At 47.3% G+C, this 27,817-nt stretch overlaps 3 protein-coding genes across 8 annotated transcripts in view; 2 read left to right on the forward strand and 1 right to left on the reverse strand.

Moving 5' to 3' along the window:
* The first annotated feature begins 1,305 nt into the window (after positions 1–1,305).
* Positions 1,306–6,796, forward strand: LOC3290705 (uncharacterized). Its single transcript, XM_061648781.1, has 2 exons — positions 1,306–2,297; positions 5,759–6,796. Exons 1-2 carry the CDS (start codon positions 1,800–1,802, stop codon positions 6,233–6,235), a joined length of 975 nt encoding a protein of 324 aa, XP_061504765.1. The 5' UTR covers positions 1,306–1,799; the 3' UTR covers positions 6,236–6,796.
* LOC3290703 (perlucin) lies at positions 3,478–4,187 on the forward strand. The gene is made up of 2 exons (XM_563214.4): positions 3,478–3,594; positions 3,695–4,187. The coding sequence occupies exons 1-2, from the start codon at positions 3,531–3,533 to the stop codon at positions 4,096–4,098; spliced, it is 468 nt and encodes a 155-aa protein (XP_563214.3). The 5' UTR covers positions 3,478–3,530; the 3' UTR covers positions 4,099–4,187.
* A 6,752-nt stretch (positions 6,797–13,548) lies between the features above and the next one.
* The window catches only part of LOC1273052 (extracellular serine/threonine protein CG31145), a 49,570-nt gene continuing 35,301 nt past the window's right edge, over positions 13,549–27,817 (reverse strand). For all 6 annotated transcript variants that reach the window (XM_061643360.1, XM_061643361.1, XM_061643364.1 and 3 more), the window contains one exon: positions 13,549–17,854. In XM_061643360.1, coding sequence (XP_061499344.1) covers positions 14,255–15,886 — 1,632 coding nt within the window. In that variant the 5' untranslated portion in view covers positions 15,887–17,854 and the 3' untranslated portion in view covers positions 13,549–14,254. The remainder of the gene's footprint in view (positions 17,855–27,817) is intronic.

Genomic DNA, 27,817 nt, shown 5'->3' on the forward strand with positions numbered 1-27,817 from the left:
ATCTCGTCTTAACTCTGCGTTTGACCACCGGAAAGAATGATAAAGTCAGCAAAGGGGTCGAGCAAACCAAACACTGCACCGACTAGCGCTGCTGAAGCACGAACCCATGAAAATATGACACTTTGACCATACACAAGTGCTTAACGCGAAAATTGCCACCTTTTCGTTGGATCTCTCTTTCTCTTTCTCTCTCTCTCTATCACACACACACACTCTTGAGTTGGATGCTGTATCAGCGTTTTTTAGTGCAAGTGTCAGCTATTGCGTGCTGTGAAAGAAAGCACTTCTTTACGCTTTCGGATAGATAAACAGGATGCGACGTTGTGGCCGGAAGGAACGGATAAGCGAAAAAGCAACAAAAAAAATGACAGCAAACCAAATGCGAAACGCTCCATAATCTCGCTGAGGCACGATAAGGTGGATGAAAAAGAGAAGTGAAAAAGGTCGTTCGAGTGTGTCACGGGAATGAATGGGACAGTGTGTCGCTGCACATCCTTCTTGTGAACCATCCTTGACAGCAGACCTAGCCTGGGGTAGCTGCTCAACAAGAGCTGCTGCAGCGCCTGGATACCGTTTAATTAGTTTAATGGTCACCTGGAATTTTCTGCTCAAAATAAATTACTCCCAATACAGGCGACCACCACGTAGCTCATTAGGGCGGTGGCTTCCGCTGCTGCTGCTGCTGCTGTAGAGCAAGTCACGTGTAATGGTGAACCGTGCGGCCATTACGGCGAATGACTTTCTTCCCCGGGAGTAGTTCTGTGGTTCCGCGCCCGGGTGGTTTGGATAGTGTCAGGTTTCCGAAGAAGCTGCAACGTTAATTATTTTGCTGCAATACACGGCTGGCTAGTGTGTGGTAGTGTTGCTGATGGGGATTTCTTCGCTTTATTCATTGAGGTTGTAGCCTGTCGGCTGGTTTGCAGCAGCATTGAACCTTCGAGAGAGGGGTGCCAAATAAGTGAAAACTAAGGCACATGTGTAAATCCAAATGAGTGGCAATAATCGTCGCAAAATGTGCAGCTTTTTTACCATCTTTGGTTGATTATACCTCAATGAAAGAAATATTGAACGTATGGAAATGATGAATGAAATGGATTGAACTGGTATGAATCAATTTAGTAAGTTATTAACAAGCATTTCCCGCGCAATTCAACATTCGCTTCCAGTTTCAAGCATGCAACTGAACAACTGTTTTACCATTCAATGACAACAATATTTGTGTAGTGTAATTTGCATCTCCGATAAGCTATTTGGTACAAACAAACAATCACTTCCAGACTAGGGTTTGAGAAATGTAATCAGTTAAGTAAGGGGTTTTTTCAGTTCACTTTAAACAAGTGTAATTTGAAAAGCGATTGACGTCAATCGTAACTTCTTTCCAGACGCGCAGCAGGAGCGTTTGTTTGAGCAAGTGGCGGCTTCGAAAGATTTCCGTTGAAACAGATGTGTAGCGTTGGGTTAATGTTCCGTTTTTCCTGTAAGCTAGTGAACAAATTATGCTGCACCTTGTTTTATGCATTTCGGAATTAGTAAGCGTTTTTGTTTACAAATCGTATGGTTTATGTAATCGAAATTAGCTTTATTGACTGTAACCAAAAGCTTCATGGAAAATTCCCATTCAATACTAGCCTTGCCAAACTGTTGCAAGCTTTATTTGCAAATGTGTAGTGGCATATGTAACACCATCTGCGTCAACAGCGGATCTGCGATCGTTGGAGCAGGGTACTGAGTGAAGATCCGAAATGCTTCTGCCTATCAAATACACGTCAAAGTGTGGTGTCTAAGTGCAAGTAACAATTATGGTAGCTAAATCGCTCCTTTTCAGGCTGTGTATGGTGCTCTTAGCGCTTAGTAGCATCGATGGTAATGAATGTGTGAAGAAATTGACTTTTCATGTGCATAGCCCGCTAACAAAATTCCCATTCGGTGCAGCCTATTCACAGCAGGTGTATGTCGCGTTTTTGCATCCACTCAATTTCTTCGAGTCGTGGCAAGAGTGTAACATTAACGGTGGATATTTGGCTTCGATCGAATCGCCGGCAGAGCAGGCCCTGGTGGAGAAAGCGATGGCCAAAGCACGGAACCAAACGGCCGTCTATTACGTTGGAGGCACGGCCATCGGGCGCGATGGTCGTTGGATGTGGATCGGGTTGAACAAAGAGTTTGCGCACCGTGGCTACAGGAACTTCTATCACGATGAGCTGAACAACATTAGTCGCGGACAGAACTGTCTTACCGTTGGCAACTGGGATAAACCCAACCGGGGTAAATGGGATGAACTGGAGTGCACAACCAAGGTCGATGGGTATATATGCGCTTTCCCCGCCGCTGCCGACTCTGCCTTCGTTGATGCACGGGGATAGTTCAACGAGTTAAAGATTGGATTGGTCGGGAAATGGTTGTATTGAATACGAATAAATGGTCATTGGATTGATAATGTTGTATGAAGTATAAACCATTATTAACGTTTTTTTTTCCACTGTGTCGGACACACCATTTAGACAGTGTTAGGCAATGCAACTGTTGTGTGTTGTGCTGGAAGCGTCGTCAAATGGACTCGTCGTCTTCGAATTGCTTTCAACAGTACCGAATTGAGGGACAAAATGATACCAGTTTATATAAAATGAGAAAAATTCAAAGCCTAATATCATTTATATTTCTTTTCGCATTATTTTTAATCAATATCATTTGTTTCTTTCTATGTTGTATCTTGAATATTCGATGTGATTACTATTTTACTAGTCCCAAGCCACAATGTTGGATATATGTTCAGATTTTGAGGAAATTTGTTATGTTTGAAAATATCCCACGACCTTGTTTGTGCTCTTCATAGCATCCTTTTTGCAAGCACTCAGCCATTTGGCAGATAATATTGTTTTTCAGACAAATATTGTGAAGCTTTACGGATCGGAAGCATCGTCCTTTAAAGATTCATCTAAACCAGATTCACCACATGTTTAACTACGTGAATCTGTTAAGCCTTAGCACTACTATCAAACATAGCAAAAGAAAGCTTAGCTAACAGACATGGCTAAGTCTGAGCAAAGCACTGGTCTGCAAAATTATGATCGGGCTCTATATATGTACTACCTCCTGGCGCATTGCAAAGAACATTTATTGACGCAGGTGGTGCATGTTGTGACGATGCTTTTTTCGTGAAAAAATATTTCCAAAGCAGATTGAGAACATACTGAACAATCAACACGTGGCAGTTCCAGAATAATCGAACTTGGCGTTGACATTTGAAGAGTTTAAGACCTCTATCGAATGTAATTAGACCAGCCAGCGACATTTTACGATGGTTTTAAGCATTCGGGATGACCGTTACAGCTTCTGTGAATTACAAAACAACTACATTGGGAGGTAGAAACAGGTTATTAGCAAGATTTCATACAATTATTCTACGCATATGGTGCACCACCTGTGTAAGCGAAAGATCTTACTTCCTGTATGCTGAAACTGGGTATAAATAACGAGCGAGAATCCGTTGCTCATCACAGATAGCTCAGTGCTCTAGCTCAGACCTAACCATGGCAGTCAAGTTTATTCTTCTGACGGTGTGCGTGGCGTTCTTCGCCATCAATCGTATCGAGGGTAAGTTTTGAGAACAAAAAAATCAAATGATATTCCTTTTTTTGCAATTCATTGCTTTTCCTCGTGAGCTTTCTATTGAATTTCTCATTTTTGTGATTAGCCGCAACGGTACCTAGGACTAAATATCTGGCTGTTCTGCAGCCTTCCACGTTCTTCGAGGCGTGGCAAGAATGTAACAGCAAAAATGGTCATTTGGCTTCGATTGAGTCGCGTCAGGAGCAGCTCCTCGTAGAAGAAGCTATGTCCAAAACGCGCAACCCAACGGCTGTGTACTTCATCGGTGGTACTGACCTGGGTCGTAGGGGTCGTTGGGTATGGATCGGTCTGAACCAAGCGCTCGAGGACGGAACTTACACTAACTACTACCCCGGAGAGCCCAACAACCTGGGTGGTGATCAGGATTGTCTGTCGATCGGAAACTGGCAAGGATACAGCCGCGGAAAATGGGATGACACGGAGTGCTTCAAGAAGCTCGATGGATACATTTGCGCTTTCCGTGCGTAAGCTGTTTTTTTAACTAAACATAGGCTGGTTGTTGAAAAAATGAAAATAATAAAAAAAATCAAATCCAATAAATCTTTCCTTCTATCAAATGAGTGTGTATATCGCAAATTTTAATTTGAACGCCCTAAAGATATGCAATGCGCACTACGCTTACGCATCTGTAACATGTAGCACAGTGGTTTCAACCGGTGCGGAATTCCACCATGGTGGGAATTTAGAATTATGGTGGAGGGGGGGGGGGAGGGAGGGGAATTTTGATCAAAATTACGCTAAATACCATGAGTTGCCACGCTCTCCCCCCGATCATGCACTTGTGTGGGGGGAATGAAATCCTACGTGCACTCAGCATGGCGGGAAAAGCTGCAAAAAGGTTTAAAACCACTGATCTAGCAGAAGTATGGAGCTTATTTCATTCGAGCGTTGGGCGATATTTACGCGACTGATCTTCACAGGATCCTCAGACTGAATTTTACTCTTCACTCTGGATAATCAGTCTATGCTGGAGTGTTCCAAATGTTGGAATGTAACTAACTCCGTCGTTTTTAAAACTGGTACATGTATTCTCAAATGTCGACTCCAAAATTATAATTTTATCAATCCATATATATTTTCAAAATCCATTACATATCTTAATCATGCCTGACTTGCGTAAAAGCATATTGATGAAATGCAATACATATAACAATGGGCATAGGGCAGAACTGCTATATTCAGCTTGGAATCTACAAGTTTCACATGATGTTTACTAAACATGTACCATTTGGGTTTTATTTGTCATATCAAACTGGCCCATGTGGGATGAAGAATTCTCACTATAAACGGGAGTGGCTCAAGCAAGAGAAAAAGGGACAGAGAAAGATCAGTAGCCTGGAGAAGCTGGAAGCAAAACACTGCGAATGAGACACTGCTCAACACGAATCGAAATTCGAATCAAAATAAAAATAATCTCTGGTCTTAGTAGAATCCACTAGAAGTGTATACGAAATTTAACATGGCGTGCACTAATAAACACATTCAGATCACGAACCCTGCATTCTAAGATGTTCTGTGCAAAGATAAGGTTTTACATTTGGCTTTAAACAGCTGCGAGTGCAAGAACCCATGACGGTGCACGCGATTAATTTAGAAATCTTCCACTGAATATTGAACAGCGTTTTTAATTTAAACAGCATCATGTCGGTTTTCTGCAGAAGCTGTTCGTGTTTGGATATTTACCACGCTGTCGCGTTTCTCTCTATCTCCTTCTATTTCTCTCTCTCTCTCTCTTTATCTCTCCATCGTGTATATCTTCGTAGATTTGCGGTGTATGTCTTCCGTTGAACTTTTCTAGCGAACTGAAAAATATCTCCCCTACCAATACTTGAAAGAAAAGCTGTTGTAATGTTACCATATGACTTAGCATCTGCGTAAATAGAAAATTCTCGTACAGTAGTAGAAATTTTCACCCGCAGGCTAATGTGAAGTAGTATAAATAACTCTTCAAACATCAGCCTGAATCACAGCTTTACATACCAGCAGTTAACGTCCAATCGTCCAACGATGGCAGCCCAGCTCCTGTTGACGGCGTTGTGCGTAGCGTTTGTGGCATTAAATGGCATCGAAGGTAAGTCCTGTGATTCTAAAGAACACTTGCCAAACAAAGTGTGTGTGTGTGTGTGTGTGTGTGTGTGTGTGTGTGTGTGTGTGTGACCGTTTTAACGTTCTTTCTCTCTCAGGTGCTACCGATGCAAAGTACAAATATGTGGCTATTCTGCAACCGTCCACGTTTTTCGAAGCCTGGCAAGACTGTAACATTAAGGGAGGCCATCTGGCCTCGATTGAATCGCCCCAGGAACAGGCGCGGGTCGAGAAAGCCATGGCCAAGGCGCGAGATCCGCGGGCCGTATTCTTTTTCGGCGGCACGGACCTGGGCCGCAAGGGCCGCTGGATGTGGATCCATTCGAACAAGCCGATCGGCAACGGTGGCTACACGAACTTCTTCCCCGGGCAGCCCGACAACGGTGGTGGCTCGCAGGACTGCTTGACCGTGGGCGTCGCGGACGGCTACAACCGTGGCAAATGGGACGATCAAAATTGTCTGTACAGGTTGGATGGATACATATGTGCGTTCAAGTCCCCTAGTTCGAGTGCATCTTAGCAGGATCAGTTTACTCAAGGCGGGAGATTTCAATCGATAGCAATGAAATGTGATACGCATAAATATGTTGCTGTTGTGTGTATGTTTATTTGTTTCCATATTCGAATAGGATTCAGCAGGACGCCTATTTAAAATACGATGAGTCCTAATTGCTCACTAAACTGCGTATAGTTATCATGATCATCAGCATAATCGTAACCGGAAGAGAGCAGTCATTCCGGGAAAATAGCGGGAAGAAACAAATTATTCGATTCATCCAACAGGCAGCTCTCTCAGCCCAATGCAAACCGTTTAGTCAATTATGTAAATGACTTTCAGCACGAAGCAGACCAAGAGGCGAGAGAACTAGTTCAGGATTCTGCTGAAAAGACGGAAGAAGGTGGGCTAACGACCACCGAGACTATGATATTTTAATAACCGATTGCAAACACCTTCTTCCCAACTATGATATCAGAACGCATAGCCAGGGTGAAAGAGGTCCCTCCGGGAGCCGGGCAACAGGCACTTATCATAAACATGACGGGTGTATCATAAATCTTTCCCCTAGCGTTGTCATAATTATCGTCCTTTCCGCCCTTGTTGCGTTCTTGCGCGCTCCGGCCCCCGAATGGGGGCAAATGAATGAGGTCTCAATAATTAGATACAGTCGAACTTTTGCTGGGTTGAGCATCGTTTCCATCATCTTGGCACGTTCGGGCAAGCGTTGTCGGTGAAACGGATCCTTACGGATTCCCCCTCCCGTACGTGTGGTTCGACTGTTTGTGCGTGTAACCGTTCTGTTGACGATCCTTCTAGTAGCTAGGATAAACTTTCCTCGCCCAAGACTCGCTCGGACTTTTAATGGCTCAAAGTTGGATGTGGCTACGTAGTGTTATGGTCCAAAAGTTTTTGGCTGTACAGTGGCGCGGTTTATGACTCCCCGTGGTGAAAGTTGTGCCTTACACGGAACGGAAAGGTTTGTTTTTTAAAATCCACACACACGCATTTGAAGAAGTCGAGAGGAAGAGAATGGAGGCACTTGCACTGGCAGCAGTGTACTGGAGTGATGCACACTTTTTATTAATCATGGAAAGTTCGTTTGAAAGTTTGTTCGAAAAGCAAAAACAGACGACGAGATAGAGCGATAGCAGTGGCACGAGATGCGCGACAACGGATGCCACTGTCCATCGGCAGGGAGAGCAATTTCCGCGGCCGTTTTTATGCGACCATGATGCGCCCCTTTGGCACATAACTCCTCCATAGCGTAGTGCTGCTACAAAACGGCTGAAGCCAGTGCAAATTGATTAGGCAGGAAGTTTTGTAATTTGATCAGCGTTCGTGAAGATTTATGATATTTTTATTCGAAAGTCCATAAAGCACTGGAAAGCTGTCTACCTTCTTCTAGGGGCCACAGCGATCGTGCGTCATCTTCTTCAGCCACTTGGAGTACGGGGTGGGTACTTCTTTGGTACTTAAGTGCGCGAGTTAGCGGTGCGAGCTCGTGGCTAGGTAAAGTTTTAACCATCATTTGTGCAGGAAAGTGCTGTCCTTGCTTCGCTTCGCTCCGTTCGAGCTTATTCGATTGCGCGCCAGGTAGGGCTTCCTGCACCTTTCCGTTCGCAGCGGTTTGAATGTAATAAATTTTCATAATTTGCTGAGACTCTCAATGGTGGTGACACGGCACGGTGGTGGTGGTTTGTGTCAGCAGGATGACTCAATTGTGGACAATTTGATGTGATCAGTCAGGTCAGGTCAGTTTGCGAAAGGTGGCTCAAAGCCATAAAGGCATCAAATAAATCTTTCACTCCCCTTGTCCTCAACCCAACGCATAGTGCATTTACCACACCGCAACCATTTACGCCAAAATGTATGCAATGCGCAGTACGTGAAGTTGTGCTTTACCGACGTTACGCGTAACGCTTGCAAGTGAACCGGTTCGGCTTGATGGGGGAAAAGTGTTGAAATGATGAAAATAAGACAACTTTTTGCACGTTGTAGGAAAACTTTAAAAGAGTTGAATCTGCAATATCACTTTTTTCAATAAATTGGATCATCTGGAATGCAAATAACCGCTCCCGTCTCTCAGCAAATAAAGCTCGAAGAGCTAATTAGTACCGAAAGAACTTTGTGAGCAATTCCTCTGCAATGCAACTGGATAAGTACGACGATAAATTACTGATCCCTCAATGGTATGCACTGGAATTGAAATGCATCGAAACTAACAGACAACAGCCAAAAAAACACGGCTCTCATTATATCGTAGTGATGAGAAAGTTTGATGCAAAACTTTCGCTCCAAAGTTGAATTCGCGCTGTTTGTCACTTAGGGAATGAGGATAACGAAGCAAGAACCACCAAGCCGGGCAAAAATGCGAACCATTTCGTACCAGCGATCCTTACGGAAATGCACTTCGGACTGATTATTTGACAAGAGAGAGAAAGAGAGGCCGCTGGTGCCAGGCTTATTGTTCGGGCCAAGGGGTTGTTGTTAATTAGATAGTAGCAAGAACATTGATTGATGCACGGATGATGCCGGACAGTCGCCAATCCCTTCACGGACCCCGCGCCGCATCACAATTCCAAGGCCGTTCGAGTGGTGGTGGTGTTGTTGTTGCATCACTGTGCGCTTCAAACGCCAACTGGTGCACTGGTTTGCTGCCGAACTGCAGCGATGACTGGTGTGCCGGGTGGGAAGCGAAGACGTAACGCCGCGGCATTGTTTTCCCTTCTTTCGCGATCGGCCAGCATTGAGACTCTCGTCAAGATGCTACACTGATAAGAGACTGCGTGGAGGAGCTAAAGCCCATGTCTCACGGTGGTCTAAAAAAGTGCTTTTCCCAGTCGGGGTTTCTTTTTTTGTGGCAGAGTAAGTGGCCCATTGTCCAGCTGAAAAGAAAAACTGGAAGCTTACGCAACTGCGCTAAGTTCGCGTGTGATATGGCGGATTTGTTGAGCTGCAAGCTGGATGATACTTACCGGGGGGATTTTTACAATTGAGGCACGAAAGATTTATCAAGCGGTTATGCAAAAAAAAGTGCTCTAAGCTTCATTTCAGCCAGAAAAGCGAGCAGATGATTTTAGAGAAATAATTAATACTTGCGTTGTACTTGCTTGGTGATTGCAATGCATTCCCAGTCTCAGAGTTACATCTACACCCTCCCCAAGCTGCAGAAAGGCTAAAGACTTCCATTGAATAAAAAAACAATAATTCCAATTTGTTAACCAGGCTTTGTTCGGTGCTGAAAGTTTATTCTACATAATCCCACTTCTCACAACAATTCGCCCGTAAAACGAGCGAAACAACGTTTCTTTGCGGCGCCCTGGCCAGTGCCAATTTCCGTTATCTTTCCGCATGCTTGCTTGGGTGACAAAAATGTAAATACGATGATTATTAGCACACGGCGGAATAGTGCGAAGAACCTTGCGAACTCCCATTCCCCTCAGCCCCGATTGGTGCCAAAGTATGTCAACCCGTACCCGCTCAGAGCTGTGCTCAAACTCATCCACCTAGGTGTTACGAAATTGGCCAGTGGCAAACAATTGCCAGAAAGAGAATCGGTGCGGTGGAACGATTTCCGACTTGCTTCGCCAGAATTCTTTGCAAAATCAACCCACTCAAGCAAATAGTAACCTGGCTGGCCAGGTCGGGTTGGTTCGGTGTGTATCTTGCAACCTGGGCAAAAGCTGTGTCCACTTTCCACAAGTAAAAACCACTGGTACAGTTGAGCGACAACTCGTTCGGTGCTGACGGACAGTTGATAAAATGATTTCATTGGCGAAACTTTTCCCCCTTGCTGCCAACCCACCCTACCCTATTCTCGTGTGCCATAACTGGACGGTTCTGATAAGAACTTCCAGTCGGTGTGCTAGCTTCAAACTTGGAAATGTCACCACGGGTCATTTAGTGTTTAGAAGGCACGGGAAACGCACAGCATGCGAAGGGAAGACCTTCCCTGGGACGAGCGAGTTGGACACGACACGTTTTTTTTCAACATTCAGAAAGGGCCATGAAGGGGCTTTTCATTGAAGCTGTCTTTAGGGCAAGAAATGTCTTGGCTTAGAGGCACACACTCTTTTGTTTGGCTTTGGCAGTGCAAAGAACACATTCTTAGGTTTTCAACTAACGTCTGGAAGGTCGTTACGATGTTCAACGGAGTGTGTGTGTGTGTGTATTTCAAGGTATATTTTGTTGTACACCGCCAAACCTGCTAATCATATATTTACCTGTCAATGTTACACGGTTCAGTCAACTCGAGGTATAGAGAAGAAACGGTTCTAGCATTGCTTAAAAACTCACCAGGTGATAATTGAGTACGCCAATTTTTCGGATCAACATTACACTTGCTCACTCGCTCGAATTGTACCTCATCTTTTGGCTGTCAAATTTCAATAGTTTATTCGTGTTCGTGTTTCCATTTCGTACTATTTATGTGTATATATATATATATATTTAGGTATGTTATATCATTAGCTCATAATCGATACCACAGCTGATCAGTTATTTGTGTATTTGTTTATTTATTTATTTATTATACCTTCGGTACGTTTGCGCTTACTCCCCCTCCTTCCGACCATTACAACCGACTACCATTCCGACTTCAATAGGTTTTAGCTAAACAGTATTAACAGACTTTTATTTTTACTCCCATTTTGTTGTCGCATCCTTTTTGCTCTTCTTCTAACTTTATCTTTAAATTTTTCTTCTGCTCATTTTTAATGCTTAGAAACGAAAAAACAAAAAGAAAAAGGTCACAGTAATACCTCTACTACACAACAATCACGCTTACACCTCCTGACGACCGCATGGTGATGACAAAATGTCGTTTTCATGACGCAGGAATGGAGGTGAGATATTTTATATCAGATTTTTTATTCTTTTTACAAGCAGTAAGGGATAAAACTATACAAACGGACACCCACCAAGCCTTTTGTTCTCTTTTTTTTTTTAAACAGCAATCGTTTTGCATCTGGCTTTAGCTTTTGACACGCTGGTGGAACTTTAACATTGACAAAATTGCGAATATGTGTGTGTTGGATAGTGGCAGTAATTGTAACAGACAACAAAACAAACCCGATTACACACAGAGAGAAGGAGAGAAAGAGAGAACGAGAAAGAGAAAAAAAAAGAAGTCCACATAACGAGGGATCGTCTCACACGTACCAACCAGGGCAGGAAGTAGACGTTATTAACGATTTAAGTGGATAACAGACACGGGGAGCGGACGGCTCTATATACAAAGTCACACATACACACTGCCTCAACGGACAAATGGGGAACCACATCAAACAGAACTGTTTTATTTTTACAAAATGTACACTTGGCGCATTGTGGAATTTCCACAAAAAAAAAACGATACAAAAGAAGAAGTGTGGAATGATGCTGCTTCCTAATCCAACAGATTGCGCTTAATGTTTAATGTTTTGCGCACCAGAAAACCATGCTAACGGGATCGGCCATGGCCATTCACTTTCCCATGCGTGTACCCAATGATAAGCAAATTTTCGTTGCAATTTCCGAGGATATCAATCACCTTTTCTCGGGGTGTGAATGTTGAGCCACGCCAGATGAGATGGGCCACAAGGGCGAAATAATAGGGAAGGGAGAGAGAGAGACAAGAGAAACAGTAAAGCAAATCATACTTAATCAAAGAGGTGGGCAAAGAGCATGATTGTGCGAGTAATCGATATCGGCCCACCCTCCCTTTCGATGGAGCGTTTTGTTCTTTCTCTCTTTCTCTCTTTTCCCCCACGTTGGCGTTTCCGGCAGTGGCAATGGCCACCAATTTGCAACGTATTATGCGGCGCACGGTACTTTAACTATTTTTGGCATCTTTGTTAACCTTCAATTTCTGCAAGCAGTCTGCTCCAATCACTCACTCCAAATGGTTCAATTCTCAACCCATCGATTTAAGGACAAAAGCGAGAAGGACAGCAGGCAAGCACCGAAACAACACTCTGGCATTTGAAAGTGAAAGAAACAGTGTATAATTTTACAAAAAAAAGAACATTAAAAAAGCAGATAGTTAACTACACAAGTGGATGAAAGATTAGCACGTTTTGTATTACCTTTTTGTTTTTTCTTCTTCTTTTGCTTCATGTCCTTCTCGTGTGTTACGGTGTTTTCGTTACATATGTTTCATTGTTTTAGTTATTATTCGTATCGTTTTACTATATTCTTACTATCATGGTTGGTTTGTGTTCGTGGTATCTATTTGTGTGTTTTTTTATACGCATCTTCCCTTTTCTTCCCCCCCTATTAAATACATTTTGCTGATGCATTACCGTTTCTCTGCTGCTCCACTTGCAGCCACGTGCAGCAACGTGCTTGCGCGTATAACTTAACTCTTCCCGTTTTCTGCGCAGTGCCACAGCGTCTTGACGGAACTTTGAAACATCTCGCTACCTGCTCTCACCTCCATTTGTTTTTTAAACGTAACAAAACAACAAAAAAAAAACAACAAGAAACATACATCACAATGGCTTGCCAGTCGTGCACGCGCGCGCACACTTGCGACGCGCCCGATGCGAAAATGCGTATTGACTTTTGCGTGCAAAACATTCGCTCTCTTTCTCTCTCTCCCTTTTATGATGCGCATTTTTATGCTTTCGCCTCCCCTCTATCGTAATGTGTGAACTTATGCTTATGCTCTATCTCAGCTACCACATCTCATCATAAACTTTCTAAGCATGAGTGGTTTTGTTTTTGTTGTTGTTTTTGCCCTCCTTAGGGTTTTTTTTGCTGTTTTCGTATCGACACTGATAGACTGTTATTTGGATTTAATTTTATTATTGCTCTGTATTATCTATCTCTCCTTTGCTCTCTTACACACTCACTCTCTTCCTATTAATTTACTGGCCTTTTAGAGCGATCAACTGTGTCGCGTGGAACGCACGAAGACGCAGCGCAACAGCGAACGCCTACTTAGCACAACACGTGTTCTTCTTCCGCAAGAAAACGCACTTCGAGGCTTCGAGGCTTCGGGTTGGATTCGTTCATAACAAGAAAATTTAACGCAAACACAACAAAAACACACACACACACAACCATTCAGATCACTCGCTCTACTTCATCTGCAGTATCATCCTGACAGGGAGTGTAGGTTTGTGTGTGTGCATGTGTGGTGTAGTAAAAACTTTGGCCTCAAAGAAACTTCAACCCGGCACCTCGCGGGAAGAGGGAGGGAACGGGGGGGTGATGGGTGAAGATCGGGGTTTAACTATTGCGCTACTAAGGGTATTGCTAACTCGTCTACTCTATCCCTAAAACACAACTAGTGGCACAGCTCGGTGCAGAATAACGGGTGGACTTTACCGGCCTAACCTCAATGCATGCGATCAATGTTCTGCACCGTGTGGATGGTGGTGCCATTTTTATTTCCATACGCTTACGCTCGATCTCTCCAAAAACCGAACTGAGTCGCTTCAGTTTTCTTACAGTGACTAAAACAACTTAAAAAACAAAACAAAAGTTCCCCTTCTTTTTCCCCGCGGATTTTTGTTGGCTTTTCATTCACCGATTCCGACCTCGGTTCGGTTTCGTTTGACACACACACAAGCAACTCTCGCCCCCCCCCCCCCCTCCCCCATGCTGGTTAGGAACCTCTAGGCCGCTCATGTCGAGGGAGTGGAATTATATGCTTAGCCCTACAAGAAACTCTCATATCACTCGTGCAACCATTCGCAATCATTCGCATCCACACACACATAAGTCATTCACATATACTCGCGCAAAGGAATTACCCTCCTACCTTACAGCCTAACATTGCCTTAGTAATGTGTCCCATTAGTCTTACGGTGTGCTGATACACACGACGACCCTTAGGATTCGTCCCACCTACTCAACTATGTACAGTGTGCGGCTTCGGTCGAGGAAGCGTGTCGAGGAGCCGGCTCGGGGAGCACCGTAGTAATGGTGCTGCTTCTGCTGCTGCTGCTGCTGATACTGGACCGGCTGTTCTGCCCGCGCGTACCGGTGGTTCACGGCGTGCAGCCGCCCGTGCCGCTCCTGCAGCTCCATCCCGTGCCGGTAGGCCGCCAGTCGCTAGGAGCGATAGAACCCGTTGGCATCCCGCTGTCCCAGCGCATTCGGCACCTCCGGTATGCCACCGTGCGCGTCCTCCTCGGACGACTTGCGGATGCAGTCCCGCACCGCCTGCAGCACGATGCCGACGCGCCGATCGAGCGCCGTCAGGTGCGGTTCCCACAGCACGGGCGCGATCGGATCCACCGCCATCGATTCGCGCATCGCCTCGGACAGTGGCCGCGGGCCGTTGTGGAAGCGCAGCAGCGTCTCGAGCGTGGACGCCCGTATCAGGCAGCACTGCAGCACCGGCGCCAGGATGGACAGCTCGTCGTGGAACGGTTTGCCGAACCCGCGCCCATGATCCAGATGGATCGGGAACGTGTCGTTGCCGAAGATTTTGAACGTTTCGTAGTGGTGCCGGTCCATGTTGCCGGTGAGGAAGTCAAACACGGCCATATCCATCAGGTCGAGCAGCCGGCGCCCCTCGTCGTACGGCGGTATGTCGCGCACCATCGTGCAGTAGTCGGAGTCGGTTTCCCACTGCGCCTTCCGGCGCTTGTGGTACGAGCGGCGCCACGGATGCCGCCACACCTTGCGCTGCGTATCGTCCTGCGTGGGCAGGAAGGCGGCGAACGAACCCTCGAGCGTGTCCGGATTGCCGCAGATCGCGTGCGACGTGTCGCAGTAGTACGAGCACTTGCCGTGAAAGCACAGATTGCTGCTCGGCGAGACGAAGAACGTCTTGAGCAGCACCTCATCCCCCACCTGGTAGATCTCGGTGGTGATGTTGAGGATGCGGCCGGTCACGGGCATCGCCCGCCGGAAGCCGAGCAGCCGGTCGAGATGGAACGCCGCTATCTCGGCCGTGTGCCGCTCGTAGTCGGTAAAGTAGAAGTGGTTCGGCAGGGTTTGCTGTTCGCGCGGGAAGCGCATCGGCTTGAACAGGGCGTGCACCTCGTTCGGGTAGTCGATGATCAGCTTCAGCTGGGTGCCGCCCTCCTTCTGCACCACGTGCAGGATCGGCAGCCGCACCATGTCGTCGATGACCGCGTTCACGAGCGTGTCGTCCCGCCGGTACAGCTCCCGCTTGGAGATGCGCAGCTGGAAGCGCTCCAGGTTGGAGGCGTTCGGGCCGGGCCGCAGATCGAGCAGCTCGCCGAGCGTCGGGTTCGCCTCGTCATCGTCGAGCGGCTCGTCCGTGTACGCCTCCTCGCGCACGATGATACGCTCGAACGGTTGCGGCGCCCGGTGCTTGCTCGAGCGGGGCGCTACGACCAGCGCGGTCAGATCCTTGAAGCGATCGTGCGGCGGCGGTACGGTGGTGGTGACGGCCGCCTTGCCCGGATAGCCCGGCCCGGATGTGTCGGTGTGGCCGCGATGCTGGGCCTGCTGTGCGTTCGTCGTCAGGTACTCCTTCGAGCCGGACGCGTTGCTTTTGGCGAGATACTTCCGGTGGAACTCGTTGTAGATGCCGGCCCGGTCTGGCTGGTTCGCGTACCGGATGCGGGCGTGCGAGGGTATGAACTCGCCGCGCGAAACCCCCAGATCCATCTGCAGGTCGACGACGAGCAGCAGGGTGAAGAGGACGAGCAGGGCGCCGAACCCGAGCGCGAGCCGCTCGCGCAGCTTCTTCGACCGGATCCAGTACATGATGCTTCGACGTGGATGGCCGGGTGGAGGATGGGATCCGTTCGCCACGGTGTCTGTTCACCGAGTGAGCCGAACCGCGCGGCCCAGAGCTGGGGGAAGATGCTAACTAACCGCGCACACACACAGATATACACAATGTTGCAAAATGTTACTTTTAGCACCTTTTGCCTACTTGGATCGCTGACAACGTTGCACTTCCACGGGAATGCAAAACCAGCGCCAGACACCTTTCCGGAATGGTCTTGAAGCACACACACACACACACACACACACACACACAGACTGGAGGGCACAGAATAATAAATAATAACACAACACAAGGTTCACTCACTCAGGGTGCTATTTTCACCGTTTCACCTTCACGACAGCGACTGCTGTCGTGTGGCCGCCAACCCTTTACTACAGCGCCACCTCCTCCTACTACCCCTTCCTCCAACAAGCTTATCACCTTGGTCAGTTTTAGGAGTCAGCCCTCACACACAAACACACTCACAAACACACACACAGAGACCTGTTCCTAAACACGGTGAATCCTCAGGGATGCGCCACTATCACCAGAACATTCGCCTGCGCCGAGTCTTGGCACTCGATCGGTTCGATCGGTTCGATCGCGTTCTTATCGCTCCAATCGGTCAGCCGGTGGTGGCTGGTGATGTTAATGGCAATCCGTGGGGCTCCGAGCGAACTGTGCTGCACTGTCGCTAACGATACCATCGTCGGGGACACGCTGAGCCACTGCTGCCGTCGGCTGTTTACAGTGCCGTCGCGCACTTTGCTGAACGCTTACTTTGCACCGGTCAGCATGTTTGGGACCTCGGCTGCTCGGTGCCACCGGTGAGTTCGACGCTGTTTGTGCACCCGAAAACTGCTCAACCGCTCGCGCAACAAAAGGCGACCAAATGAAGCAACTCGCGCCCGGTTTGTCTTACACGCGCGCGAAAAACACGCGTCACAAACATCCGCACCTAACGCCCAGGCTCTGCCGACACGATGCAGGATGATAAGAAAGTGGGTGAGTGTGCGGTTTGTGCAGCTTCTCTACTCGTCCCGAGAACTCGTCTTCGTTCGTTCGATTTTACATAACACCTCCACGCTCTTCACTCCACTGTGTACGTCACCCGTTCGCCCGGGGCTCGCAGTAGATCGGGTTCGCTGTCTGGCTGGCTCTCGCGACGTGTTTCGGGCGAAACTCGACCCAACACTGCCGGTTGCTGCGCCGTTCGCTGTTCGCGGCGACGCATTAAACTATCGCGCGCACCCGGCCGGCTCTCCGAACCCTTTTCCCGCTCCGTGACGTCCGACCGCGCCGCCACCGCTCTGGATATACTGCGGTACTCTCACGGTTTGGGGGTTTGCTGGCGGTTCCTATACTTTCCCCCCTCTCCCGGTGCTGTTCGTGCTCCTCTCCCAAAGCTGGCTTCCCACAGCTGATGGGGCTAAGTGTTGTCGGAAGCTAAGCCAATTCTTTCTCTCTCTCTCTCACACACACACTCTCTCGCGTTGCGTTGCCGGGGAGAACTTTGATACCGAGTGAGGGGTTGGTTTTTGGGGGGAAGCTTTTACACAATGGGGGGTATTGGGATGCGCTCTGACGATTGCGTTAGTTTGCTCAACGGTTGTGCACGGTGTATCATGGGCCCGGCCGACGGAAGGGAGGGATGATAGAGAGTAAGAAGATGCTGATGGTCACGCGTGTAGTGGTGTGTATCGATGAGCCGGGGAGCAGCTTCGAAGCTGGGAGCCGGTGGGCTTATTCGGCACGTATCGGACGCACAGGTGCCTCAGGAAGTGCGTTAGCGGTTTGTGGACACTTCTTGGGGGCGATTTGCTTTAGCATCAGCTCGGCAGCAGGCAAGTGGAGTGCTTCTCGAGCGGGTGGAAGAATCGTCTATCAGTGAGAGAGATCTTGATGCGAGAGATCACTACCAGTGGCTCTTGCTGCGTAGCAGGCTGCCGTGGACGTTGTGTCTGCAATTAGAAGACAAGAAGAGAATAGCACACATTAAGTAATTTGCACTTCTGCTAGGCGCACCGGCGCAGGGTACAGGCAAACAAGCTAAGAAAAATTGAATTTAATGTGTTTTTTTTTAATGCATTCATGCAGGTGGTTGTTTTGACCCCCTTTTCATTTATTTGCCACACACCCATGCGCGCCCGCTTGTAGATGGTTTTGCTCAGTGTAGTACACCTTTGTTTGCCTTTTTTGTGGCATGTAGATGATTTGACTGATCACTGGGGTGGGAGAAATTATGATTACAAGAACAAGGCCACCGTGGTGCATGCGTGCATGATGCTCAACTTGCTGATCGTATCGATCTCCCCCACCATCCCAAACACCCCCTCACAAACACACAGTGCTGTTGCCTCCCCAGCACGAGATCTATGATGCGTTTGGTGGATAATTACAGCTTGACCCATATATATATATCTATGCATATTCCTCCTGATTGGACGGCCGATTCGCACCATGCTGTGCTTCGTCTTGCCAAACGGGGCTACACTGTGCGCCGTCTTTTGGTGGATTTTGCGCCCATCCGTCAAGACTGTTTATCATCGCGCAGTGCAGGAGAGCATCCGTTTCGTTTGATTACGGTCATTATGAGTGCGAATACCTGCCTAGTTGGCGTGGTGAGGTGATTAGATTTAATTGGATGTGCATCCAAACACGTTGACCCAGTCTCCGAGTTGGAAGTGTGTTTTGCCTGTTTTGCACACAGGAAACAATATATATATATACATACATATCGCCCTTGGGTAGGTCGGTTGAGGTGAGACGATAAAACAAAAAACCCAATTCGAAAAATCTTCCCCCAAAAACGCAAAACGAGGTCATTCGCTTGGGTTCTTTTTTTGGGAATACTAAACTAGACAAAATTGGGGAACTCGCGGCAAAGAAAGGCTATGGGCGTAAGTAAAACCAAGCGGGATTAGTCCGGCTAGCACAGCGTGGGCAAGCATTTCCATTGGGGGGGAATCTGGATTCCCGGCGGGGCGGAAGACGCTCACATAAACCGCAGGAGATGATCGCTGCCTGCAGTGCGCTCCCCGCATGCGATCGTGAATGGGAATACTGATCCACATAAATCATATTCAACCAAGGTTCAAGCGAGCGCGGCTGCCACGCATGTCCGTCAGCTTCGCTCCCCATAAACGGGAGTGTGTGTTCAAACGATGCAAACAAGAGAAATGTTGTCCATCCCCTCTACCATCCCTCCACCCTCTCCACTGGGCCGATGACCTGACCCAGCTAGCACACCCGCCCGTTCCGTCCCGTCAGCCAAACTGTAACGGAAACAGCCGCTGAATGGGGAAATGACCGGAAATGCACAAGGCACAGTGCGGCGGACCGCATGCCCACGATTAGTCGGCTGTTGCTGTGTTTGTTGGGTTGTTTCGTTGTAGCTTTCCTCCCATGCAGCATCATGCTCGCTGGGCATCTAAATTGATTTTTGATAGTTTCGGTCTCGCGACTGGTCTTTCGGTTGTGGCGCCGTTTTGTCACGTGGTTTACGTGTTTACCGTTCTGCGACTACGAAAACACATAATCTGTATTAAATTGAAACTAACGTTCGGGCGGCAATTAAAGGAAAGCCCCAAACGGAACTGATGGAAAATGGGAAATGCTTTGACAATTTAAGGCTTGGACGGGACGACGGGAAATTTGAATAAATAAGAAGAAAAATGGGTTACACCTTAGAGCAGAAATCTCCACTGGTGCGGGTTTTGTGGTTTTACTCTGATTGGGGTTTTGTGTTGTTACTTCCATTTCTTTCTTTTTTTTTGTGATCGATATACCCTTCCCCACCCCCTTGATACAAACCACACCACCGGCACTTTGAACGTGCTTATCTCATCGATGAACAAGACATTAATCCTCACCGAAAAGCGCTGCGCTGCGGTAATTGTAGCTAACGGACCACCGTCCTGAGCCAGCTCGCCGCGGGTCCCTCACCCGCGGCTAACCGCCGTTATTGCCCGGTGCCAAGAAGCACCGCTAGCGAACACCGCCGTCCAACCGAACAGCAGCACACAAAAAACGTTCCAATCCAAAGGGAGAAATAAAAATTAAGCACAATAAAAGAAAATGCTAAACGTTCTCCGACCGTTCTGCCGTACTACTGCCACATACGTGGTTGATTCACCAATCTCTTATTGCATCGTTGTGCCAGGCATATCGACCAGCTTCGTTGGGAAATGAAATGGATCACTTTCCGACGCGGGACAACAACGACGGGCGGGCGTTTCGCGATCAAGAGAAGATCACGTGAAGGAGAACCTTTGCTACTGCTACCGGGTAAGCGATAATTAAACCGTACACAGCCTTGCACTGCTTGTTCCCGCGAGTTATGAAAGAGGTTGGAGTACTGTTTTTTGTTATTTTATTCTTCCCACCGAAAGTCAATCAAAAGCGAAACTCCCGCTTAAACGCAGCGATAGATGTGGATCTTGAAACAGATCAGAAGACCGGAGTGGTCTGTTGCGCAACACTTGTGAGATGGGAAGCAAAGCAAAGGGCAAACGAAGGCGCAGCAAGAGAGAAGGGAAGAGCATTCCTTATCGTCTCAGTGGCATCTTTATTGCCAGGGAGGGATTTTCGGAGGATCTAATAACGCGATACTGGATCCGAAACCGAGACAAAGCTTACATAGAGAGTAGCTGGATCATCATTAACGGATCGCTGCTCGGGGAACGGAACTTTAAAGCGCCTGACGCTTCTTCCCTGTCGGGTGAAACACATACTGATTGCCATACAATTACTGTTGGTCATTGTTGTGGTTTTCGGGAACGTTTATGACGGTTGTATATGAGCCGCTTAATGCAATGTTTTAGGTACAGTTTAGTGTCAGACATTGCCTTTTACCATCTTGATAGGAATTCCAACGCTTCTTTACTGGAAGTTGTAGCAAGAACTTCAACCTATTTCGATGAAGAAAAATAGTGATTAGTGAGATAGTGAGACTTTGGAGCTACTTTGGAGAAGGAAGATCTTTAAATTCCCTTGAACTCAATGTAGCATAAGGGAACATTTTCCTGGAATGCTACCACACCGCAATAGGTTACAATCACTTCAAAACTGATCGTTCTAGAAATGTGTGCCTCTGCTCCAAGAAACGGTATAATTGCTCATGATCTCCATAAAAAAACAAGCCGCCTGCTGAGTGAGGCTTTAATTACCATTGATGAATGGTATCCGGAACAATCCACCTGGCCACGGTTGTTCGTGGTTGTTGATCTCATTTTTTTATCTTTTTGGTCAGAGTAGAGCGTGTCGGAACACACTACCAGCGGATTGTTCGATACCTTCCACGGGGTAGGCGATAATAAATCATTACCATCGATCGATAAGCCACCCAGAAAGGAGCACACTGGTAAGTTAGCTGCAGCTCTTTCACTGCCCTCCCTGGTAGCGGTGCTGGTGTCTACTGGGCAGGGTGTAAACCTTCTAATTATTACATCCAAGCGCAACGCGATCCTCACGAATGCACGAATGCGAAGATTCTTGACCATTTCGAACACGTTGCCACGTTCCCGAAGGCTCCAAACTCGTGCCCGGTACCGTTTGGCCTGGTTTTTGTGCTCCCCTCGCTGAGCCCATTCTTTACGATGGCGTGTTTCTGCATATTGTGTGTAATGGATTTTTTTGTGCATTCAAACACTTCAAATTCTGGATGGAGTAGCGTTAAGGTGAACTGGATGGCGGTCGTTTGTGGCGTTGGAAGATGCAAAGATGCTTGTTTAAATGGGCAGTGAAATAAGGCTTCTTGCCACTGGTTTGTGGGTTAATTGGGGTAGAGCGCGTTTTCATTAAAATGGCTTCGAACATCACTTACACGAGCTGTATAACTGGAACTGGACGATAAAGCAAAAGAACACGACCAGGTACATAAACTGCCCGGACGGTTTCCGGTGCACACGTGTGTGCATATGTGAGTGGGAAGCTCGGGAAATGTTAACAAACCCCGGGAGCCTTCTCCGGGAGTTTATCACGTGTTTGACCTTTTCCCGTGCAGGTTTAGGAAAACGAGATTAACGGCAAATAATTGTTACAAAGTAGTTTGCCTGGAAAGAGCTACCCGCTCAGTATGGCTTTCAGAAGTGAACAGCTAACTCCCACATAGCCAGTGCACGATCGGCCACCCTCACATCTTTTACAGCCCGTGCCGCTGATAGCACATACCCTCCTACACACGGACTCATCTTGCATGGTGAACAAACAGTAGAAAATATGCTCAAATTACTGACCCGCTCGAGGCGATCACGTGAAAGGCAGTGCTGTGTGAAAACAATTGCACAATTGCATAAACGCGCTGCAATTGACCTCGGGGCGGGCGCTGATCGGTATTTGAACTCGGCGAGTTTGGAAGGGATTAGCTGTGCCGTGTTTTGTTCGTTTGTTGATTCCGTTCCGATAGTATTGCTTGATAAGCGGAGCGCTCTGGTTGGTAAGCATTGCTGAGGAAAGAATTGTCCGTCAAATGATTTTTGCTCAATGAAGTAGTCTGATGGAGCGTTGTTGTTTGGTGGCATTTCACAAAACTAAAAGCATTTTTTTCCTTTATCTAACGATCATTTGGATTTGCGCTGCCAGAGCTAGTGATATGATTTAGTTTTTTATTTATGAGCAGAAACCACACCATCGTTTATAAGCATAGCTTAGGCTTCAGCCGATTTTTGTATGTGAAGTTCGTTCCCCTATCGGACGGGTTATCTTGGCACCGTTTTATTGCCTGCTTCCATTACTGCATTAGAGGCTCGAAGCATGCGAAGCGCTGCCGTTTCGGCTATTAATTAGCAGGTGGTTAGTAATCGGGACTAGTCGCCCAGGCCAGAGATTTGGACGGTTAAGCTTCTTGATAAGACGTACATCAATGGTACGAGTGAATAACCGACTTCGTTCGTGTCCGTGCCTGGCTCGCTTCCCAGCATACAGACGCAAATCAATGATCGCCAATCAATCATTGCATTTACGAGTCGCGTAAACGGAGTCGACATGACCATGCTAACCCTACCGCGAGATAAGGCTTGGAAGGCTCGGAGACCACGGCCGTCCGTTTGCAAGGTTACATCTGAGGAACGAAAGTTAGGGGCTGTTATTGTGGCGTTTTGCAACGATGAATTGTAGTTGTAGTTGTATGCATTTGTCGCGGTATGAACGTGATGATAGTGATTGCTAGCAATTGAAATAAAGAATTGCATGTTGCACATGGCGTAAGATCGATCTTGATTGACTTTTGTACAAATTCGTTATTACTATTGAGCAAAACATGTTGAAACCATAAAAAGACCGCCAAATTCCAATAAAACCAAGATCAATTGAACTTCCTTACAGATCCTAGATGACTTAATAGCTGCTGAGTTTCGTTGATTAAACACAGTCAATATCGACTTTCTATTCTATCAATCGCACAATCAGATTGATTCTCGTAGGGAGTGCTTATGATTCATATATTTAATCCAACCATAAATAAATATCACGTCCACCACTGTGACTCAACACAAGTACCAGCGTACCTGACTGGTGTGACGCACTGTGACGCTTTTATCTCCAGACAATCCCAAACCATTTCCATTTGCTTCGCACCAGCTCTGACACCGGGTCTCTGTGCCGGGTTACACACAGTCTTGCTCCCCAAAAACAACAACACACACACACACTCTGCATGACACAATATTTGCGCAGCGTGTTTTAATGAGACGATCTAGTCTACGTTTTCGTATTCGAGTGTTTTCAACTAATCTTGGTCGCTTCCCGCAACCTCCACTGGTGCTTTAATTCGTAAAGCGTGTACGATGTTTATGGTGTAAATCTGCCAGCAAACGCTATGCCAATGATATGCTTAAGGTCTCTTTTTTCAGACCAGACCTGACCTATATATCGTGACCATCGTCGGGAACCCCATTTCGGGACCGAGTTCCCATTGGACTGAGTGATGCGTTAAAGTGCGATGTCTAGGTCGGCCCCACCACTCACTGTCGCTGCGGTTTTGGACTAACAAATGTGATGCCCCATGAAGGAAGCCTCGTTGCGTAGCCAATTGCAGCTAACTGGCCATTCTCTCGCACTCTGGTACCGTTTTCCCGCCGCCGTCGTGACATTCAATTATGAAGGCTGCAAAAGTGTAACCGACTGTGGCCTCGGTCCGTCCCGCCCAGCCAGCTCATCCCCCGATTACGAAGGTCCGTGTCGTGCTGAACAAACGCAACACCGAACCTCATCTACCCCAGAGCCTACAATTTTCCCATCCCGCCCAGCAGCCGCGTCGATGCGTCCCCGTTTGCGGGTCAGGTCACGAGGGGACGAGCGCACGGTGGCTCGTCGTTGGCGGTGAATGTTTTCCGACGTAATCGCTCGCTTAATTTCGTACCGACCCCTTGGCGGTTTACCAGCCGCCGCACACTACTAACTAGCCGGGCAGGTGCGCAAACGGTATCGCCCCACCCGTGCCCATCGTTCGGCTTCATTTTCTTTTGTTCGGCTCCACGGCGTTCCGCCACGTGTTACGGTGTTAATTTCCGTTCTTCTGCACGTCCACGGCGTCCCGAGTAAGTGGTGCCGGTGTTGTTTTCAATTTTCGGCCCCATTCGGCCGCATTAATCGTCTCGCGTCATTGTAGCCACTTGCCGTATGCGAACATTTTTGAGACATCCATTACCGCCGGGTCCGCAGAAGGGAAAGAAAAATCCACCTTCGTGAGCTACTTTCCGAGATCACGGCTACAGGTAGATGGCCGGCTGGCATGTGGAGAATGGAACCGTTTTTCATGTCATGATGTGGTTTTTTTTTTCGTACCACAAAAAAGCGGAGGGAAAACGCATATCTAATTCTTGACCCAGCCCCAGGAGTTGAGTGCGAAAAGAGAAGCCGTCTCGAGAGCGATGCGCCGTCCGCGTACAGACACACTGCCGGCAGGCAGCTCATTATCACAATCTTCATCATCGTCGGCGACTAAATGGCGCTCGCGTGCAATCAACATCTTTCAGCACGTACGTATCTTTCGCCGGTGCGACCTCAAAATCGGAAATACGAAACGCAGCAACGGCAGGAGTGCAGTAATGTCCAGCGTCTTGCGGCGCGCGGGCGGCTTGTGTGATTTCTTACCATTTTTCACGCAACAGCGTGCGTGTGCGTGAGCGTGTAGCAGGCAAAAGGAAAACATACCGTACCCCATGTATCCATGTGCTAGATGACGGTATGTTGCCGTAGGTGCGCAACTGATTGCTGAATTTCACCCAAAGCGTGTGGCTGAAAAGCAAGAGTGATCGTCGGGATCGTCGGCGAAAACCAGAGAATGGAAAACTGGTATGACGCTTTATAGAAAACGGGGGAAGGAAAAGGCAGTTTTTGTTGTTGTTGTTGTGCCCTCGCGTCTGATGCAAAGCACAGAAATTGACCCAATTATATCGACATAATAGGCGCTTGGTTTGGGTGCGTTGTGTGCCCGTTTCTGAGCTGGCCTCGAAAACGCAAAACGAAAACTAGCAGCACAGGTGAATCTTTACGTTGCCTTTCTCGAGCCTCTCTTAGACAGATGGAGGCTGTCGATCGAAGATCGTGATGTGGTGAACATGGTACAAGAGCATGCCGCTCACCCCCAGTGCGTGTGATAATTTGCGACCTTATGTGCTGGAAAATGAACATCCAAAGTGGAAGCCAAACCAAACCAAAGCACCTTTCGCAACGGCGAGAAACAGTAGAAACGGAACAGTAGAATGAAAAAAATACGGCAAATTTAGACAAACACATACCCACGGGCGAGGCTGCGGTAATGCGTGTGAATGCTGTTCGGAAACGATTATTCAAGTGAAAGATCGAGCATGAAGCAGCTGCAAAAAAAAAGAAACTGTTGTCTCGGGCAAAGGAAAACCAAAAAACGTAGCCAAACTGTCGCGAACGAAACACGGCGGGGAAATTCCCGGGGCCCATCGAGTGTTGGGAAAAACGGTGAAAGCGAAACCATGCCAGGGCGTCCTCAAAACACAACACGGCGGGGAAAAGTAAAACGGCGCGGGTTAAACATGGGCGCGCACAAAATAGCGACCGGGCGAGAATAGCGCAACGAAACGAAACGAAAGAATCGCCAATGTCGGTTACGCATGGTGACAGTGGGAACGATGCATCGGCCCGAGACGCGTCGTAAAGTGAACCTCCGGCCACGCCGGCGATGTGCGAGGAAAAGGGAAAATTCGACGATTTGGAGAAACAAAAAAAGGAAAGCCAATCGAGCGGATGGGAAGTGCATTTGTTTGGTAGTTTGTTACCGCCACTTAGTCACTCGTTTCAAGGGCGCTTAGTGTCGCCGGTACGCAATGGGCGGAACGCAAATCAGCTCCTAATGTAGCAACGAATTGCTCTGTAAGTGCGGCAAATTGGACGGTGGCGGACCAGGTGCAAGGAGAAAGGCATTTAGCTATTTAAAATTACGGTGACAGTGTTGTTTTGTTGAGGTTTTTTTTCTGGTAATGGAAGGATGGCACTGTTTGACTGGAGGATAAGGAATCGGTGTCATTTTCTTTACGAGTGGAGTTTGCGAGTGTGAGAACAACCCGAATAACCAATATGTCTGAAAGCATTATATACCGCATTAGTACGTTCTATCCTAGAGTCTAATTCAGTTCTTTTCTCCCCATACTGTCACGTGTGGACGTCTAGGATAGAAAGCGTACAAAAAAGTTTCTCCAGAATAGCAATACACCGATTACAATGGGCTTCATCACAACATTCAGATTACCTGTCACGGTGCATGCTTCTTGGTCTGCAAACCTTAGAACATAGACGTCGGGCATTACAAGCTACTTTTGTCGCGAAGTTAATCAGCGGAGACATAGACTCTCCCTACCTGCTAGAACAGCTGAATCTTTATGCTCCTGAAGGACCTCTCAGGATACGTGAGCTGTTAAGACCTACGTTCTCAAGATCTTCACATTCCTACAATGACCAAATTAACCAAATGATACATAGCTTCAACAAATTCCAAAGATTCTTCGACTTCAATATTAGTATAGCTCAGTTTAAAACCAATCTCGTTTCCTTATTGATAGCGCTGTAGCTAAGTTTGCAGATAAATTAAGGATTTATTATATAAGTAAGTGTCCCACCAAATCTATGCAAGATACTAAATGACAAATAAATAAATAAATAAATAAATAACGAAGTCAACAGTATGCAGATGACATGAACGATCACAACAATATTTGTAATAACACAACTAAGTTATTCAAACATGTTTGAGAAAGAAAAGAAGTGCATTAATCAAGAAAAGAATGGTCTGTATCTATTTGTTGTGTTTCACTTCTATTGTATCTATTTGTTGGCTGTTTGGCTTAGAAACAACACAGCTTAGAACGCAAATAAACTATAAAAACAGTACAAACCCCTATCCACCCTCATCGTCCTCCATCGATCATCGATTGCAAAACCTCAAACTGCAAAAAGCCACCGACACATACGCAAGGTTTACCTCTAAAAGCTCTTTCGTACAGGGGACAAAACAAAAACGCGAAATGACACTGCAAACTGTCATCATTCATGTTCACAGTGCCGGCCTGATGGTGCATTTTTCATGCACACGACGACAACATTTCCCGTCGTACGCGACGCGAACGATTTGTGACCCAAGTGTGTGAGTACCTCCGTACTACCCCCGTCTCCAACGAGACTTATCATTTTACCACATGCTCCTTCCCCATTTCCACCACCCCCAAAAAGGCAAGACTTTTCCTTTCCATCCATTGTGCGCCCGCAACCGAACGCGCCTGTCTCGCCTGCATTGTATTAGGGCGTGAGGTGCGAATTTGATAGCGGCATGTGTTGTCATGTGGCGTTGCACGGTTTGCATGTTTGTTGCCGCTAGAACGGTGGAAAATAGGAACAGAGTGAAGAAAAACAGCAGCAGCAATGAAACACAAAAACACAAAAAAACCCGGCCGCCT

Source organism: Anopheles gambiae, chromosome 2 (assembly GCF_943734735.2).
Source record: "Anopheles gambiae chromosome 2, idAnoGambNW_F1_1, whole genome shotgun sequence".
NCBI lineage: Eukaryota > Metazoa > Arthropoda > Insecta > Diptera > Culicidae > Anopheles > Anopheles gambiae.